A 17,198-nucleotide genomic window follows, 5' to 3' on the forward strand; every position below is an offset into this window, starting at 1 on the left:
GAGACAAAAAGTCTACAAAAATACCATTGAGTTTATTTTGTGTTGTCCATCTATTGCTGGGCATGGAGCCTATCCTCAAGTGTGGATAATACAACCAGTTAGATGCCATTGGAGAAAACTAATTTTTCCTTTGCAAGTGGATTATCAGTTGGAGATAGCTTCTTGGTTAGGGATGTGAGCTCATTTCCACTTCCCCTCTCAGTACTGGGACCCATATGGCTTGAACCTGTGGAGGCCCTGTGCATGCTGCCACATCTGAGTTCAGAAAAGGATGCTGGATCCACTGGAACTGGAGTTATGCACGCTTGAGAGCTGCAAGAACAAGAAGTGCTCTTAACCACTGAGCCATTTCCGCAGCCCTAGTAGCAATGTACTTACAGCCCCAAACAGTATGTAGTTATTTCAGACAGAAAAAAAAAATGACAAATTTACAGTATCTGCAATACCAAGTTTCAGAAAAAAAATTATCCAAAACAAACCCTTCTCATCTTACTTATTTTCATCTAATAAATACAATTTTAAAAATAATAGGTATGAAAGTATGTGGCCCAATTAGAAAATATTAAAAGCATATAGCCTTCTTCTGAGCATGACACCTAAAAACTTAACTAGTAATCCATATTCTTTTGGTCAAGTTTTGTCATAACTCAGGGAGGGGTCTGTGGTTAAATACAGCTGAGATCTGGTTTGACTTTAAAACTGCTCTCATTGAAGTAGTAGTCAAAAACTAGCTTCTCCTCTCCTGAGAAAGGGGGAAACAATTTAGGATCCATAATAGGGGGCCAGGAATCAAAAGAATCACTGTATTTCTCCCAAGAATACATTTTTTCCACCCGCCAACATCAGCAAACCCTTCATCCTTTGATTTCACTGGGTTTGATAATAAAAACGCATTCTCTTTTGCTAAACTATAACATGCAGTTATTATCTTTCAGATGAAAAGATGTAAGAAAAAAAAATTTCAGAGAGTCTTGGGCCTGGGGAGAAAACTCATGCCTTGCAAGCATGGTTCCAAGTTCAATACCCAGAAAGTATGTAGAACTGCCAGGCATGGCAGTGTAAACATGTAACCCCAGTGCCGGGGTTGGGGGATAGAGGTTTGCTGAGGCTTCCTGGGCAGTCTCTTCTAGTCTAATTGGTGAAGCCCCAAACCAAGGAGAGAAGCCTGGTCTCAAAGGAGATTGACAGCATTCCTGAGTGTAACACCTGAATTGTGAATGACTCCTTGCTAAGATGCACACTCATGTGCCCCCCCCCAGGAATATGCATACACATGTGCGTAATAAAAGTCTTGAAGCCTAATGAACATGTTTATATAATTTGATACCAAAAACTTAAAACTTAATTATATTACCTGTAGAGAGCTTTAAGAATCACAATCAAATTGTATTTTTAATTGTGGTACTTTTATGGCAGCTTCTGCGACTTCTTTGGATATGTCTACTCCAAGAGGACATCTGCATAAAAATGAGAGGCCACAGTACAATATACTTGCTTCACAACCTATCTGACTTGTGCATATTATTGGCTTGGAGTCTGGACAATAGTGGAAGTAATGGAGAGTTGGCATAGGTGATGCTGACTCTTATATACAAACCAGGACATGTGCATGACACTACCTCATTCATAAGACACTTTAATTTTGAGGTAACCCTGTTTGCAATTTCTACTGCTCCAAAGTACTGTAAATTAGTAAGTTTAAAACAAAATGAAGGCTGGGGATATAGAGTTCAGTGGTTCCATAGTAGAGTGTCTGGTTAAGCACACACAAAACCTTCAATTCTGCAAACTATTAAGCAAACAACAACAAAAAAAAGCAAATGGAAAAATAACCCTTAAAAGGAACCACAAAAAACAACAAAAGATGCCATAGTCTATAATCTTTTACAAAGGTAAAAATGTAAATAGCATTTTAACACAAAGTCAAGCCTACATTTGTTTCTGTTTGCAGTTCCCTAGGTTTCCATGACTTCTCAGAGTTCACAAGTTGATCTGTCCTTGCCTTGCTTTTCTAGACTGAAGAGCTTCACCTCTCACTCTCACATTTTATCTATTCTTCCTCAGTAAGTAAAGTGAAAGCTCAAATTGCTGCTTTGCTATGATACTGCCCAAGGTAAGACTCTGACCTGACCCCAGCTGGATAAAGCCATCCTCGACACTGTCCAGCCTCAACTCTGCCATCAGGGGCACAACTGGACCAGCAGGATCATCTGATGAGCATCAATGTCAGTGATTCTTTCTGACACTACCCTAACCTCTGGCTATCCACAATCGACATCAACAATCTGCACAACAATCACAACTCTCTGGTGATGAGAAGTTCAAAATATCAGAAGAAATAATGTTCAAACATAACTATGTCAGGTTATGAAACATAGTTGTCCTAAATTCCATGACTGACTTGAACAGAACTTGATAGCAAATTAAACTGAAGAACTATGGTTTGAGAGAGGACACAGGGCTTACAGATGCCTTCTGGTTTATTCCTGTAGGAGCACAGTTATATCTGAATGGTATCTTTGTGTTTCCCTTAACTTTGTTAATACATTAACCATCCTTAGATAAGGCTACACATTACCAAAGTACAGCTCAGCTCATGGAGATAGTTTCTTTTATGTTATTAAAATATTTTATGTGTATGTGTGTGTACCTGAGTACATGTATGTATACCAAATGCATTCAGGAGTCCATGGAGGTCAGGGTGTTGGATCCCCTAGAACTAGAGTTACAGTAGCTGTTAGCTCCGTGTGGGTACTGGAAGCAGAACCCAGGTCCTCTGTAAAAGCAGTGAGCACTAACTACCAAGCCATCGCTCTAGCCCTGAAATGTGTTCTTTTCTGTAAGAAATAAGTCAATGTCTCACCATTATTCATAGCCTAAAGAAATGGGCCTTGGGTCATATATGGCTTGCTCAAATTTTTATAGTTTGATTCTGTAGCAGAAATATTTCTTATCAATGATTTCTCAACTATATTCATAATATTTCTTATCAATGATTTCTCAACTATATTCATGAAAACCAGTAAATTTCCTTGAAATACCAACCAGAATGTCAACAAAAACTTCATATATAAAAACATATTCCAGGCTTTGTTTCTCTTTTATAATGTAATTTGTATAAACATGATAAATAGTACTACATACTTTGGTTCATATCGGATGCCTTCTACATCATGTAAAATGCCCAAGCCAGCATGTAATCTTTCAATCCCATTCCTGAATAATGGTAATAAAAAAAAAATCATTGAAACAAAATCAACAGCCTCAAGATCTACAGGAAGAAAAGTTAGTATGGTAAGAAGTTAATGACTATTTATATGATTACAAGTAAATCACATATTATCTTGTGGATTACCATGCAATCATAATGCCATTATCAGTGCACAATCTTGGAGGAGGACACAACAAAGTGCATTGTGTTGCATTTGCTACAATTTCCAGAGCTCTTCGGATATACAAGTTACTTGCAACACCTCCAGATACAACCTAAAAGAATTGGGAAGATGAGGATTAATAGTTATCATGTATGAATATGAACCAAGCTGTTACTAAACTTGGGGTAAACTAACCAACAAGAAACTATTTGGGGGTAAGTAAAGATGATATATTTGCATAATAAAAATTTGGAGACACTAATCACAATTTTAAGCCAGCATGTATTCATTGCTAGCATTTTAAACATTTTCTTAGTAATAGAAAATTGTCTCTGCAACATTTGCAATCACAATATACCAATATTTTAGATAGAGCATTTTGTACTTTGGTTTTTTGTCACTGAGCCACTCAGCTCTTAAGAAACCATTATTTCTAATACTCATTTTTAATATTCCATCTTGCAAGTTGCCAAATTTAGACATTTCCTTAAGTTTATAATTTTCAAAGATCTAAGACCAATAAAGACCCATTAAATAGGAAGATTATCAAGTTTTGTAAGCACATTTAAAGAGATTTCATTAAAAGATGGAGGATAGCAGCCTACTTTTTTCAAAATAGTAACCACAATGTTGTTATGGTTTCTTTATGGTAAACCCTCTTAAAGTTCAAAGAGAAAATGTAGCCTGGGATTTTTTTATACACAGGCTATATATATGCTCCATAAAGATGTTATATCTACCTTGATTACAGCTATACATTGCTTTTATTCTGTATTATTTTACATTGTCCAGCATGAGACACAAGGACCTACTCATCTAAATACAAAGTCAACTAGATTCCTGAGGGGTAAAAGCATGCTGGAAAGTGTACCATTACTAGCAGGTAATGCTAATAATAATTAGCTTACTAATACTGCATCAGCTGGAGATAACAAATTTTTCTGCTTGCAGAACAGAATGGCACGATGTGTTCTTTTCGCAAGGTGGCACGCTGTTGTATGCTGCACCGCAGCAGCAATGTCTGCAGCTGAAGACAGGATTTGTCCCTTCTCAACACCTTCTTCTTTCTCCTTGTGCTTTATCAGCCTATCGATAACATGCTGAAGTCCCGTAAAAGAAAAATCGCAATTCTTAACATTCTGCATGGGAGGATTGATAGTAAAATGGAATCTATTTCCTTGTTTGGCCAAATGTTCTATAGCCTTCCCACCACTCATCGTAGAACATTCTGGATGTTTGATTAAAGAAAGTCTTCTTGCCACCTATTAAAAACAAACATTCAAAAAAATTTCATACAATATATTTTGATCAAAAAATTAATTAAGAAAAAGATTACCCACTATGACCAATTTAGCTTTCTCCAGAGATAAAGGGATGATTCAAATATGTGAGTCAATACATGTAATAAGTGACATTAAAAACATATTCTTTTTTTTTTTAAATTGAGTGGGCCCATTTTTATTTATTTATTTATTTATTTATTTATTTATTTATTATGTATACAACATTCTGCTTCCATGTATATCTGCACACCAGAAGAGGGCACCAGATCTCCTAATGGATGGTTGTGAGCCACCATGTGGTTGCTGAGAATTGAACTCAGGACCTCTGGAAGAGCAGTCAGTGCTCTTAACCTCTGAGCCATCTCTCCAGCCCCTTAAAAACATATTCTTAAATGAGGCATAGGCTACACATTTTGTAATCTTAAGCTATAGATAATGAATTTGAAAATTACTTTAAAAACCCTGAATGAATACAGAGACTATGGTTAATGTCAGGAAATTGGGCAAGTCTTCTCTTGAACAACCTGACCTGCAGTGTCCAAGCACTGCTCCCTAGTTTTTCTCTCTTATCCTGGGGTTGGAAAAATGAAGTTAGGGATGGTTATTTAATGAACTTGGAAAATACAAATCTGACTCATTCTTTCCCTTTATTCCTCTATCATTTCAGCTGTTTTGTACATGGGAGTATGCTCCAAACTACAAAACAAACAAACAAAAACAAAAACGAAAAAATCTGCTGTGATGTTAGCAATTATGCAATCGATTCTGAATTCCTTGTTAATCTTTACTTTTCTCTCACAGGATCTCACTATATAGGCCCAATTGGTCTGGAACTCACTATGTAGACCAAGCAGACCTTGAACTCAGTGAACTACCTGCCTCTACCTCCCAAGTGCTGGGATTAAAGGTGTGTGCCTCAATGCCCTGTTACTAATCTCTGTATGTCATTACAATTTTACAGCATGGCACAGTGCTATAGTTTCCCAAAAACTTTCACAAGAATATTTGACTAAATATATAGCAATACCTGCAAAGTATTTTTTCATATATTATTCTTACCATTTTATTCAATGGTTAAAAGTTACAAAATTGAGATGGACATAGTGGTAACCCACACCTGTATGCCAGCACACAGAAGGCTGAAGCAGGAGAAGCAGTATTAGTTTTGCCTTCAGCATGGGTTACAGAATGGAACCTTATCTAAAAGAACAAAAAAAAAGTTATTACAACTCTTCATATTTTTTTTTCTTCTCTATGTAGTCTTGGCTATCCTGGAGCTCATTATGTAGACCGGGCTGGCCTCGAACTCACAGAGATCCACATGTCTCTGCCTCCCAAGTGCTAGGTTTAAAAGTGTGCATCACCGTGACAGGCCACAACTCTTGATTTTTGAACCTTACTGCATGGCCCAGGACTGCCTCAAACTCATTAAATAGCCAAGGTTGGCCTTGATTTTTATCTACCCTGCTACCTCCACCTAGCCTTTTGCAGCAGTTTTTAAAGTTCTTCAGTCTAATGAAGCATTGCTCAGAATTACCTAGATGAACAGTTTGTATACTACTATTTAATTGAAAGAACCAACAGAAGTGACTTTTGAGACAGTACCTTGTCGAGCATGTCACCTGGTGCTATGTCCAAAGACTTCCCAAGAAGCAGAAAATCTGAAACACCTCGGACTAACGCCAAGAGACAGTGACCTCCAGAAATCAAAAGAACTAAAAAGGGAAACTCTACTTTATTGGTCAGCCTAATAGTAAGAGCGTGTGCCTCCATATGATGAATAGGAATGAATGGCTTTTTAAACTGATTTACTAGCTGTAAGCTAAATGATAAGCCTACACCTAAGCTTAGAGCCAGTCCTGGTTTGACGGTAGTTGCAATCGCTGAGAGATCACGTGGAGAGATGCTGCTGGCAGAAAGAGTTTCTTCTACTATTCGTTGAATATTTTCTCTGTGAAGCTGTTGAGCTACTGGAGGAACAATCCCACCTGTTCTGAAAAGCAAAACAAAAAGATAGTCTTTAAGAAAAATTAGGAAAGAAGGAAAACATGTTATGTCTGAAGGCATCATTACAAATGAACCACTGTATGCCATGCATGCTAACACTGTGTGCTTTACAATGTAAGACTGACAAGAGTTCAATATTGTTGCTGACTTTTCATGCTGTGTTCAAAACCCCTATAGTTGATTTCTGATAAGTGAGGTCATCACAACAATCTCATAAAGCATTCCAAAGAGATCATGAACGAAAGAAGAGCAGGCTAAACTGCATTTAGCTCTAACTAATCTCCTCAAGTAGAGAATTTTAGAAATCAATCCAAGAGTTATTTGTCTAAAGTAACATATTAAACTGGATACAAGAATATGAGGGGCCCAGGCATCAAAGATGACTCCTATTTGCTAGGAATGACTGGGAGAAAAAAATATCAACAGTGAGAAATATGAAGACAGTTTTGTGAAGGTGAGTTTATTTTTAAATGCATTGCACTTGAGGTCAGACCAGGACAAGAGATAGCTTGCAGTCCTAAAATAAAGTTTGGGAATCTAGCTCGGAGTTAGCAGTGGAGATCTCTTGTCTGTGTGGGACACTGAGTTAAGAATTAGCAAGAAGGGTTGGGAATGCAGCTCCAGGGTAAAGCACCTTTCTAATATACTCAGGGATTCAGTTTCCAGCATGGGAAAAACAATGGATAAAATGTGGCTGGCAGCAGATACAGTAATCCGTAACAGGTTTATAGTCTGGGAAGCAATTTCACAGGTCTGTAAAACTCACTTCTGGTCTCACAATATCATTTTAAAATACTTGACATTGCAAGACCATGTGGGATGGTTTCTATATACAGAAAATAAAATCGTCACAATATTCAATGAATATTTAGTTATACTATTTATCTACATAATTTATATATTCTATATTTTACATATATATACATATATATATATATATATATATATGGGAATGAAGATGTAAGAAAATCAACAGGTGCATTTTGTAATAAAATTTTGAAAAACTTATTTAAATATACTTATTTGATATTCCTATTTTCTATTAGTAGCAAAAGTACTCTTAGAATCATTTGAGTTTCTAGGCTCGTTTGTAAAAAGCCTAATATTTACTTTACATTTTTAGATTACTTTTTTTTTCTTTAGTACATGTGGAGGAGGTCAGAAGACAACCTGCAGGAGTCAGTGCAGGGACTGAACTCAGGTTCTCAGGGGCCTTTCCTAACAAACTGTCTCACGGTCCCATCAACATTCATTTTGACCTTTGTCTCCACACTTAATGTTTAGTTCAGTAACCACACTGACACCACCAAATTCCAAGCCGCTCTACTTTTCTAGCTCAGTCTTCTAATGCTTGGAGACCACTGCAGATTGTGATTCCAGAAAACACTAGAAAGCAATCTGTTGTTGACTGCTATTTTTCAACTCGAAATATTTACTTGATTGGAATTTGAGAGAGTTTGAATTCAAGTCCTTTCCTCCTACTCACTTTTTCCTTGTGTCTTATATCCATTCCAAGCCTTCTTTGACATTGTATGTTTTAGAAATCATGCTAAACAAGACAAACAATGAGTAAAAACTATGGCCTTATTCTCAATTAATGACTACACATTTTCTAGTCATATTTTAATTTGTATAGAGAATGCAAATGACTAATGAAGAAAGTGACAGAGATAAGGAAAACATTTAAATTTGGAGTCAAGGCAAGGGACAATAGAGGATTCAATTAAGTTAGTGAAAACAGAAAGAACTACCCCAGGGCGCACCGCATTTGAGGGTTATGTTTACTACCACTGCGTGACTGATTTGGATGTGAATGGTGAGGAGAGAGAATGTCCACGTGTTATGAATAGGCAAACAAATGTATAAATTGTAAAAAAGGATTAGAAATAATATCTGCAGGATATAGTGATACACAGTAAACCTAATTTAGATGACGTGCTCAGAGTAGCCTTTTCACTGAAGGTAAAATTCAGAAGTTCGGCACATTAAGAAAAAAGAAACCAAGATGTCCACTAAATAGTAATTATTGGTTGATATTAACTCTGTGCTGCCATACACTGGTAGGTCTCTGCAGGTCTGTGTGCATCGTATGATGAAGGGCCTTTCAGTTCATTTCCCACTGTGTGTGTTTGAGGCTTTATTTTCTCCATAAATTATTTCCAGTTCACTAAGGAAGCTGCTATTTTTGTTTATTGATATGAAAAAGAAATCAAAGTGATAAAGAACTTGCCTAATATTAATGAGAAAATACTAAGTCAGATCAGACTTTTTTTATTCTTCAAAAGCTGGAAACTGTTAACTTACAGGGGTATTCCTATGTGTTTTGAATTAGCCAATAATTTTTTTAGAAAAATCTAGAGAGTGCATTTACAATGTGGACTTTCACTTTCTTTTAAAAAATCTGAAAAAAAAAAAGAAAAATCTGATACTTCAGTCTTACATTCTTGAGTGACAATTGGTTAAAGCTAGGTATAGTTTACACTTTATCTCTAGTCCTGTGGTCCCACTGCAAACAGCTGAGTTTATAAACCTAAACTTTTTTTGTCTGTTTGTTTTTCGAAACAGGGTTTCTCTGTACTGCTTTGGAGCCTGTCCTGGCACTCACTCTGTAGACCAAGCTGGCCTTGAACTCCAGAGATCCACCTGCCTCTGCCTCCCGAGTGCTGGGATTAAAGACGTGAGCCACAAATGCCCAGTTTAAACCTGAGCTTTCATACAACAATGTTCTAAGAACTGATGAGAATTATATGTGTAAGTGTGAACATTTTTTTTTACTCCGAACCCTCAAGTGATGATTTCTTGGGATTGCTGTTGAGGTCACAAAACACACAAGCAGGAAAAAAGGCACACTGAGAGAAAAGTCACTGAAAGTAAGTTCTGGGAATAACCTTGTTTCTTTTTGCCATCAGGACTTGCAAAAGTTGAGATCCTACCGTGGACTGTGGAGGGCCCTAAAAGCCAGGAGGAAGTATGAGATGTTTCTACAGCAGGTTTTTTATTTGTTAGTTTAGAGACAAAGTCTGACTAAGCAGCACTGGCTGGCCTGGAACTCACATCCACCTGACTCTGCTGCAGAAGTGTTGGTATTAAAGGCCTACACCACAAGGCATGGCTATATAGAATGGTACTTAATGGTTGTACACAATAGGATAAGAATTTAACTACTAAAATTTGGCTTTTGTACATGATAAATGCCAAAGAATTGTTTCAGTTTGCTTTTCCAAAAAACAAAACAAAACAAAACAAATAAATAAATAAAACAAAACAAACAAAAAGACCAGAAAACCAGGAATGACCAAAATAGTTTCTACTTACTTTAAATGAACTTCGGTCTGGGAATGCATTGCTTCTCCCAACACATGTCCAGCGTCATCCACCACAGCAGCTGCTGTATCATCACAGCTGGTTTCAATTCCCAGTACCAGTTTATGAGGAAAAAGTGTTCCAGGGCCAACACTAGAACTTCTTAAAAATCCATGAACGTTACTCTTCGGTGATCTGGGGAAAACTCCTGCTATCTTACTTAATATTAGCATACTTACTACTCTACAAATAATTCCTAGAAAAGAATTACAGAAATATTATTTGGAATTGTCATTTGCAGTTAATTTCATTTACTTAAAATAATGAATATTCATTTTTAAGTATGCAGTCTTAGAAAATTATAAAAAACATTAGTAAAAGTTATCAAAATCTTATAAAGGCCCTATAAACCATTGACTATAAAAAATTCGATTTTACTGAAGTGAGAAACATACAAAATCACTAATATTCCAAGTTGAGCATCTCTAAAGTGAAAATCTAAACCATTCCACTCACTAGACTTGCTAATGGAAACATAAGGAACACTAAAAATATTATAGCTATATTTACAGGATGCAAATAAAACATGAATTTCACGTTTAGCCTTGGGTCTCATCCTCAGATAGGTCATCCTCATGCGTATGACACATGCCCAAATATATATATATATATACATATATATATATATATACATATATATATAATACAAATTTGAAACTTTTGGTTCAGGTTTTTTGGGTAAACAATGTTTAACTTAAACGTTATACAACAGCTAATGTTACAATGCAATGGTTATGTGAATAGTCCTATTTAAAACGAAGTTAAAATTTTAAAAACTAACAGCAATTAAGAACAGATAAAAATGAAGCGCCCCCCGCCCCCCGTTTCCTGGGTCTCCTCTCCAAAACAGTATACAGCACATGGTTCAGTTTATTAAAATATACGCCCACCATTCAAGATTTAATTTTGTAGTTTGGAAACAACTCCTCCCATAAATCTCATTCTAAAAGAAACACGTCTCGGCTAAAACAAGTGCAGACACTTATCCGATGTTTGGAATCACAGCTCCATTTTTGTAATTGGTTTATCACCCCAAGCTTCTTTCGAAATCCTTCTCCCCACTCCACCCCAAAGACAGCAATCCATCACTAAACGTAACACCCTAACATTTGTATATTGCAAAGCATGTGTGGAATGGGCAAAACTGGGGTTAGAAACAAAAGCGGACTTCTCAACTGGGAAAGCGGACCTGCAGGGACGGGACGGAGTGAACTATTCGCAGATTCGAGTCCCACAGATGGAGCTCCCACAGCTACTTCCGACGAATTAGATTTCCTCAATTTGGGCAACACAGCTGGAAGCAGCTGGCTGAGAAGCGTTGGAGTCCCTGGCGGCGGAGCTGGAGAAGAGCCCCGACTAGACCTGCTTTTAAAAGCCTAGGAGCTGAGATCTCTGCATTATCATCTACCTTAGGAAACTGCGGCCGTCGGCTCGGAGCTCCCGCGCCTACAAGTGACGTCACCGGGCAGCGCCACAGTTTTTGGGTCCGCAGGCCTTCCCGTGGCTCCAGAGCCGCTTAGTAAATAAAGGCCTACTAAGGAGCTATTGAATCTTCCAGCTTGCCTCTGGCGTTCCTCCCAGGTTTGTGAGCATCACGACTTCTACAGGGTCACACTGACATGGAGTCCGGATTGAGTTCTGGTTGCACTGAGCTACATTTTAGGGAAGGGTCCTGCTTTAGGTTAGCTTTGCTGCCACCACGAGAAAAAGGATAGTGTACATACATCCTCACCCAATTTTAGGGAAAATGTCTTCAGGCTTACAGGTAGTGACCTGAGAAACCTTTCACTTTCATGGGGAAAGTGAATTTTTCATCAGAAATCAGAACACCAGCAAAAATAGCACTGCGTTCCCAGAGAATGGAAATGTTTCTGTCTGTACAGCCTAAACCCCCACTCCCACTTTCCATTCCAAGTGAAACACCTGTGACTGGCTCATTCTGTTATCACAGTCAAATAAGTTGTAAACATTTTTAAAAAAATACTGTGCTGCATTCTAAAAGTCCCAGATTACTATGTACTCAACCTCTGTGTAGCATGTAATAAATTTGCATCTTGTTTTTATTGGCTTGGTTTGTGAACCTAATAAATTTGAATGGATGTATCCTAAATCTTTCCTCTCCCTGCCTAAGCTTTAAATCTGTAGCAAGCAAAGGCTTTGTAATGGAAGGTTGGGAAAATCTGGAATACACATCTTTGCTTTGCAGACAGTGAAGGTTAGAGTTTAAAAGAAAAGAAAAAGAAAAAATCTTATCACAGACCAGCAGACTGCTCTCTAGGGCTAGGGCAACCTTGATTCTGGAGCCTTTTTGCTTAAATGCCAAAATACAAACTCATTTGTCACCTTCAGATGAATCTAACAGAGTGCTACAATACTTATTCCTTAAGTGTGCTCCACTAGGATGTGTGTGCATGTATATGAAATATTATACATATATGTATGCTTCAGGTTCTTTCTATATTGTCCAAGCTGGCCCTTAGCTCCTGGATGTAAGCAGTTCTTTCTTCAGCCTTCATAGTAGTTGGGACTATAAACACCCAACTACCTGCCTGTAGACCTGCCTGAATTTCACTTTATCACACAATCATCAGGACTTTTCCATTGTGGAAGGTACTTTCTTAGTTGTGAGAACTAGAAAAGATCCACCTTCTCAAAGTCTATTAGAAAAAGACTAGTAATAGGCAATAGAAAGGTAGGGAAATGGAAATGCACACTAAGTAGAGAGGAACTTTGAGAAGGCTGAGTGATGTACAACCGATGTAGCCGTAGCCTGGCGGGATCATGACATAATTAGCTGGTTCTCAAATCTGATTCCTTTACAAGATTTGGATTAGAAGTGACTGCACCCTGGGTTACTGAGTTACGGATCACAAGTTGCTAGAGAACTACTGTTTAAAAGCCATTAGTACTAGTAATGCATTAACTTATGGAAAACAAAGATGCTGGAGCTAGGATAGTTGGGTCTGCTGGTCTCGAATCTTTGTGTTGAACAAACCACAGTGAAGTCAAATTCAGATTATATGCAGAAGATAAAGGCAGTAGAAATAAGAAACTTGTTGCTTCTCCCCTTGAGTCATATGTCTTTTGTAAATTTGTCATGTACTCTATGACCTTTCCTGTGGTGATATCTTGCTTGTACAAATAAAGCCTGTCTGAATATCAGAGAATAGAGCTTGCTACTAGCCAACCATGGAGGTGTGGAGGTCACAACAGACAGACAGGAAGTCAGATGGTTGGGCAGATACAGGAAGTGAGATGACTTGGCACAGAGAAGAAGTGAGATGGCTGGGAGAAGTGGGGATATAAGCTGAAAGAAACAGGAACTTGCTGTCTTGTCAGCTGAGATGGTAAGGAGGTAAGGTGTGGCTGGGGCTTGCTCCTTCTCTCTGATCTATCAGCATTTTCCTGTATATCTAACTCCAGGTTTTTATTATCTAGGCCAATTAAGAACTCAATTTACATTTTCTCCTGTTGGGCCCAAAAGGGGGACCAACTTTGGGAGACACACCCCACAGAGTCACTCACAGGACCCAGGTTCAATGCAAAAGCAAAAGGATTTTATTCCAATGCATTGGGGTCTCTCTCTGAGAGACCTTATATCTTTTTGGTAACTAGGCAGGAGTATAATAACATATTGGCTATAACATACATGAGTCATTTACTGATTGGTTGGGAACTGAACTTACAATTTTGCCCACCAGGGGTTTGGAATGTTATTTTGGTTTTTACACCTGCAAGGCCATGGGACAGCTAGTGGTTTTTCCGGGAACAGAGTGACTTATACTTATTGTTGAAGATAATAACATTCCTTGGAAACTAGTAGTAATAACAATTTCCAGAGACTGGTCATCATGACTGACCATCTCATGTGTTCTTTTTTCCAGAGCTGTGTGTGTGGCCAGAGTGATTTTCAAATACATGCTGATGGGTATGAGGCTAGGCTTGAGTTGGGGTCTTTCATTCCTTTCCAGGTTTTGTTACTAAGAAGTACCATCTTTGATGTGAAAAGAAAATCCTCCTACTCAAGGCAGTACTCAGTCTGGTCTCATTTTGGGAACATTTTTTTTCATATATTTTGTTTGCTAAGATAATGCTTATTTTACAACTCGTTCTTCAGACTATCTCTTGTGTCAAAAGATTTGTAGCATACATAGCTTATCATTTTAATCATTTTAAAATGAAGACGTCTAAAGAACACTCCCATTGTTCTATATTCACTTCCATTGACCTCCAAATTTTATCTTCCCAATAAAATTTTGTATCTATTAAACCGTAATACTTTAATCTTGGCAACAACTATTCTCTTTTGTGTCTTTATGAATGCAAGTAGAAATCCCAACTACAAGTACTTTACTGAACAAATAAATTCTAAGATGACTCTCATGATCCACACCTTACAGTATGCATGCTGTTATGAGATACCTCTTCCATGTATCTGCTGATTTATTGACTGACTTCCAATAAACAGAATACAATGAAGAGATAGACTATCACTTGTAAACTAACTTTATATATACAAAAAAAACCCCACGACTTTTACCTTGACTCTTAGATCTCTTGCCCTGAGAGAACATAGCTGCTATGTTATACTATAAAACAGATGTGACAAGAGGGCCATGTGGCAAATAAACCAGGTGTAGTAGTGTAGCTTTTAATCCCAGCACCTGGGAAGCAAAAGCAGGCAGATCTCGTGAGATTGAGGCCAGCCTGGTCTATTTAGAGTCCGGGACCAAGAAGGACTACATAGAGAGATCTTGCCTCAAAAAGAACTAAAACAAACAAGAAACAAGTTATGTCCATGGAACAGCCAACTTCTCAATGCTTCCTAGCTAATGCTTTGCATGAAACCCCAATCATGGCCAACAAATTACAGCTTCAGGAGACAGTCACAACTATAAGCATCCATCAACATCACAACCTACGTTCTTAGGAGACAGTTATGGAACATATTATTTTAAACCAAGGGCTTTTGGGATAATTTACATGTAACAGGTAAATACTACTCTACTGTGAATTTAAGTTAAATAATAATAAAAAACTAGATGTTTTGAAGCAACATTACAAAATGAAGGAAGATAGGAAAAACCCAACAAATGGAAAAAACATTAAATAAAAAGAGAAATGTTTCAACCTTAATAATCACAGTGCTTAAATCTCTAACTTTGTAATTGCCTGTTAGCTACCTGCCAGTGCACAATATGAATTAGATGTACCTAGGTAAATATAAACATTTGGCTTGCTTTATAATGATATGGGGTAAAGGTCAATGATGTCAAGGGACTGGGAAAGAAGAAAAATGTTAATTATTCTTGGAAAACAAAGAGAAACGATTTAAAATGCTCATGCTTGAATGCATTAGAACTTGTATAAATAAAGAGGGCCTGAGCTAGTCTGGGCCATCAATTTGAAAGACAACTGATGGTCAGTCTTCTCATTTTTTGCCAACTTCACACATCCTTCCTGCCGCACAAGAACCCCGCTGGAGCTGGACTTAGGAAGCTATTATATGTAACTAAATTTAAAAATTATTTTAAAAAGATTTATTTTTATGTTTGCCTATACATGTACGTGTGTGTGTGTGTGTGTGTGTGTGTGTGTGTGTGTGTGTGTGTACATGTACATGTGCCTGGTGCCTTCAGAAGCCAGAAGAGGATGATGGATCCTCAGATCTGGAGTTGAAGGTTGTTGCCAGCTGCCATGTGGGTGGGAACTGAACCCGAGTCCTGCAGGTTAACCATTGAGTCATCTCTCCAGCTCCTAAAATAAACTTCTTTATGACTTGTCAGTAAATGCTTGATTTGCATACTTATTTTTATTTACCTATAACCCTGGAGTTGTCTAAAATTTCATGGGCAAAGAGAGGTCAGTTACAAGTGAAAACCTTGAAGAAGCCCTGCATAAATCATGTTCTTAAAGGTGTTCCTTTCACAGCTGGCCCCCAATGAATGTCCTATTAAGACAAACTGTGTTTTATTATTCCTGTCCTTCCACAGATTCATAGTGCACTCAGAACACAAGAAGCTCTGTGGCACTACTTCCTGAAGAATGCTCACCATCTTTGCCTCTACTGTTTTCATACAATCCTCCTCTTTAGAATTCTTTATTGCTTCAGTTATACAACAGCATTTGATCATACACTTCTGTCTTCTAGTAAAGCTATTATCACCCACCCCTTCAGAAATCTCCCTAAATGATCTCTTTTATGTGTTCACCACTCTCAACTTCATACTGCACACTGTTCATTTCACAGGACATAATCCAACTTTCAACAACACAGGAGCAAGTGGTATCTCCATTCAACTTGAAAATATATACCCAACAACAAACAGTGCTTGTTGAGTATTAACAATTTCTTTTTATAATGAATGATCCAACTTAGTATCAGCTCTAATTTTGATAAGGTATGTTTCTTTAGTAGCCATAAGTTTTCATGTGAGCCACAATACTACTGCAACAGGAAACTGTAGTAGTATATTTTCATGGAAGAATAATTGATAAGGCTCTTCAGGACTGGTTTTGCAAAAACAAGTCTTTGTGTTCAATATATACTTAAGGAACACACATACACTTAAAGGGCCTCAATACTGATTTCCATAGCGGGTGTTCTAATATATATTTCCAACAAGAGTTTCTAAGGATCCGTATTGCAGTCCTCAGCCTCTTCCTCACCAGCGTCTGTTGCTTTCTTAATGATAGAAATTCTGAGTTGGTTAAGCTGGAATCTCAATACAACATTGACTTGTGTTACCCTCATGGCTAAGGATGCTAAACTGTTTTTATGTATTTATTTTATGAATAGTTGTAGATTTGTAAAATTAAAATGTATTTATTTTGTGAGTACAGGTATCTGTGTGAGTACAAGAATGACACAGAGTGTGAGACGTCAGGGGACAACTTGTAGGAGTTGGTTCTCTCTTTCCACCATGTGGGGTCATGGCAATTCCACTCAAGTTGTCAGGATTGGCAGCGGGCACCTTTACCCATGAGCCACCTCACAAGCCCTGTTCTTCTTTTGAGAGCTGTCTAATTCATTTTCCCATGTATTCTTTATTCTCTTTTGAGATATACAGGTCTAAAAATGTCATAAGGAAACCCATCATTTTATCCAATGAACATATACACTAGTTAAAACTGTATGTGTGTATAGATACATGTATACATATATTTGCAC

General features: G+C 37.6%; 1 protein-coding gene across 4 annotated transcripts; it reads right to left on the minus strand.

Moving 5' to 3' along the window:
• Positions 1–11: 11 nt before the first annotated feature.
• On the minus strand, positions 12–11,486 carry Osgepl1 (O-sialoglycoprotein endopeptidase like 1). 4 transcript variants are annotated; one of them, XM_027396824.2, is made up of 8 exons: positions 11,436–11,486; positions 9,980–10,223; positions 6,263–6,650; positions 4,283–4,636; positions 3,356–3,486; positions 3,145–3,216; positions 1,355–1,457; positions 12–312 (listed from the first exon to the last, which is right to left on the minus strand). In XM_027396824.2, exons 2-7 carry the CDS (start codon positions 10,198–10,200, stop codon positions 1,367–1,369), a joined length of 1,257 nt encoding a protein of 418 aa, XP_027252625.1. In that variant the 5' UTR covers positions 10,201–10,223; positions 11,436–11,486; the 3' UTR covers positions 12–312; positions 1,355–1,366. The 4 variants fall into 4 exon arrangements, 3 of the variants coding, with proteins under 3 accessions (XP_027252625.1, XP_027252624.1, XP_027252626.1); XM_027396823.2 differs by having other exon boundaries at positions 11,217–11,484; XM_027396825.1 differs by lacking the exon at positions 11,436–11,486 and adding an exon at positions 10,918–11,208.
• Between the last annotated feature and the right edge of the window lie 5,712 nt (positions 11,487–17,198).

The sequence above is a fragment of the Cricetulus griseus genome, chromosome 2 (assembly GCF_003668045.3).
Source record: "Cricetulus griseus strain 17A/GY chromosome 2, alternate assembly CriGri-PICRH-1.0, whole genome shotgun sequence".
NCBI lineage: Eukaryota > Metazoa > Chordata > Mammalia > Rodentia > Cricetidae > Cricetulus > Cricetulus griseus.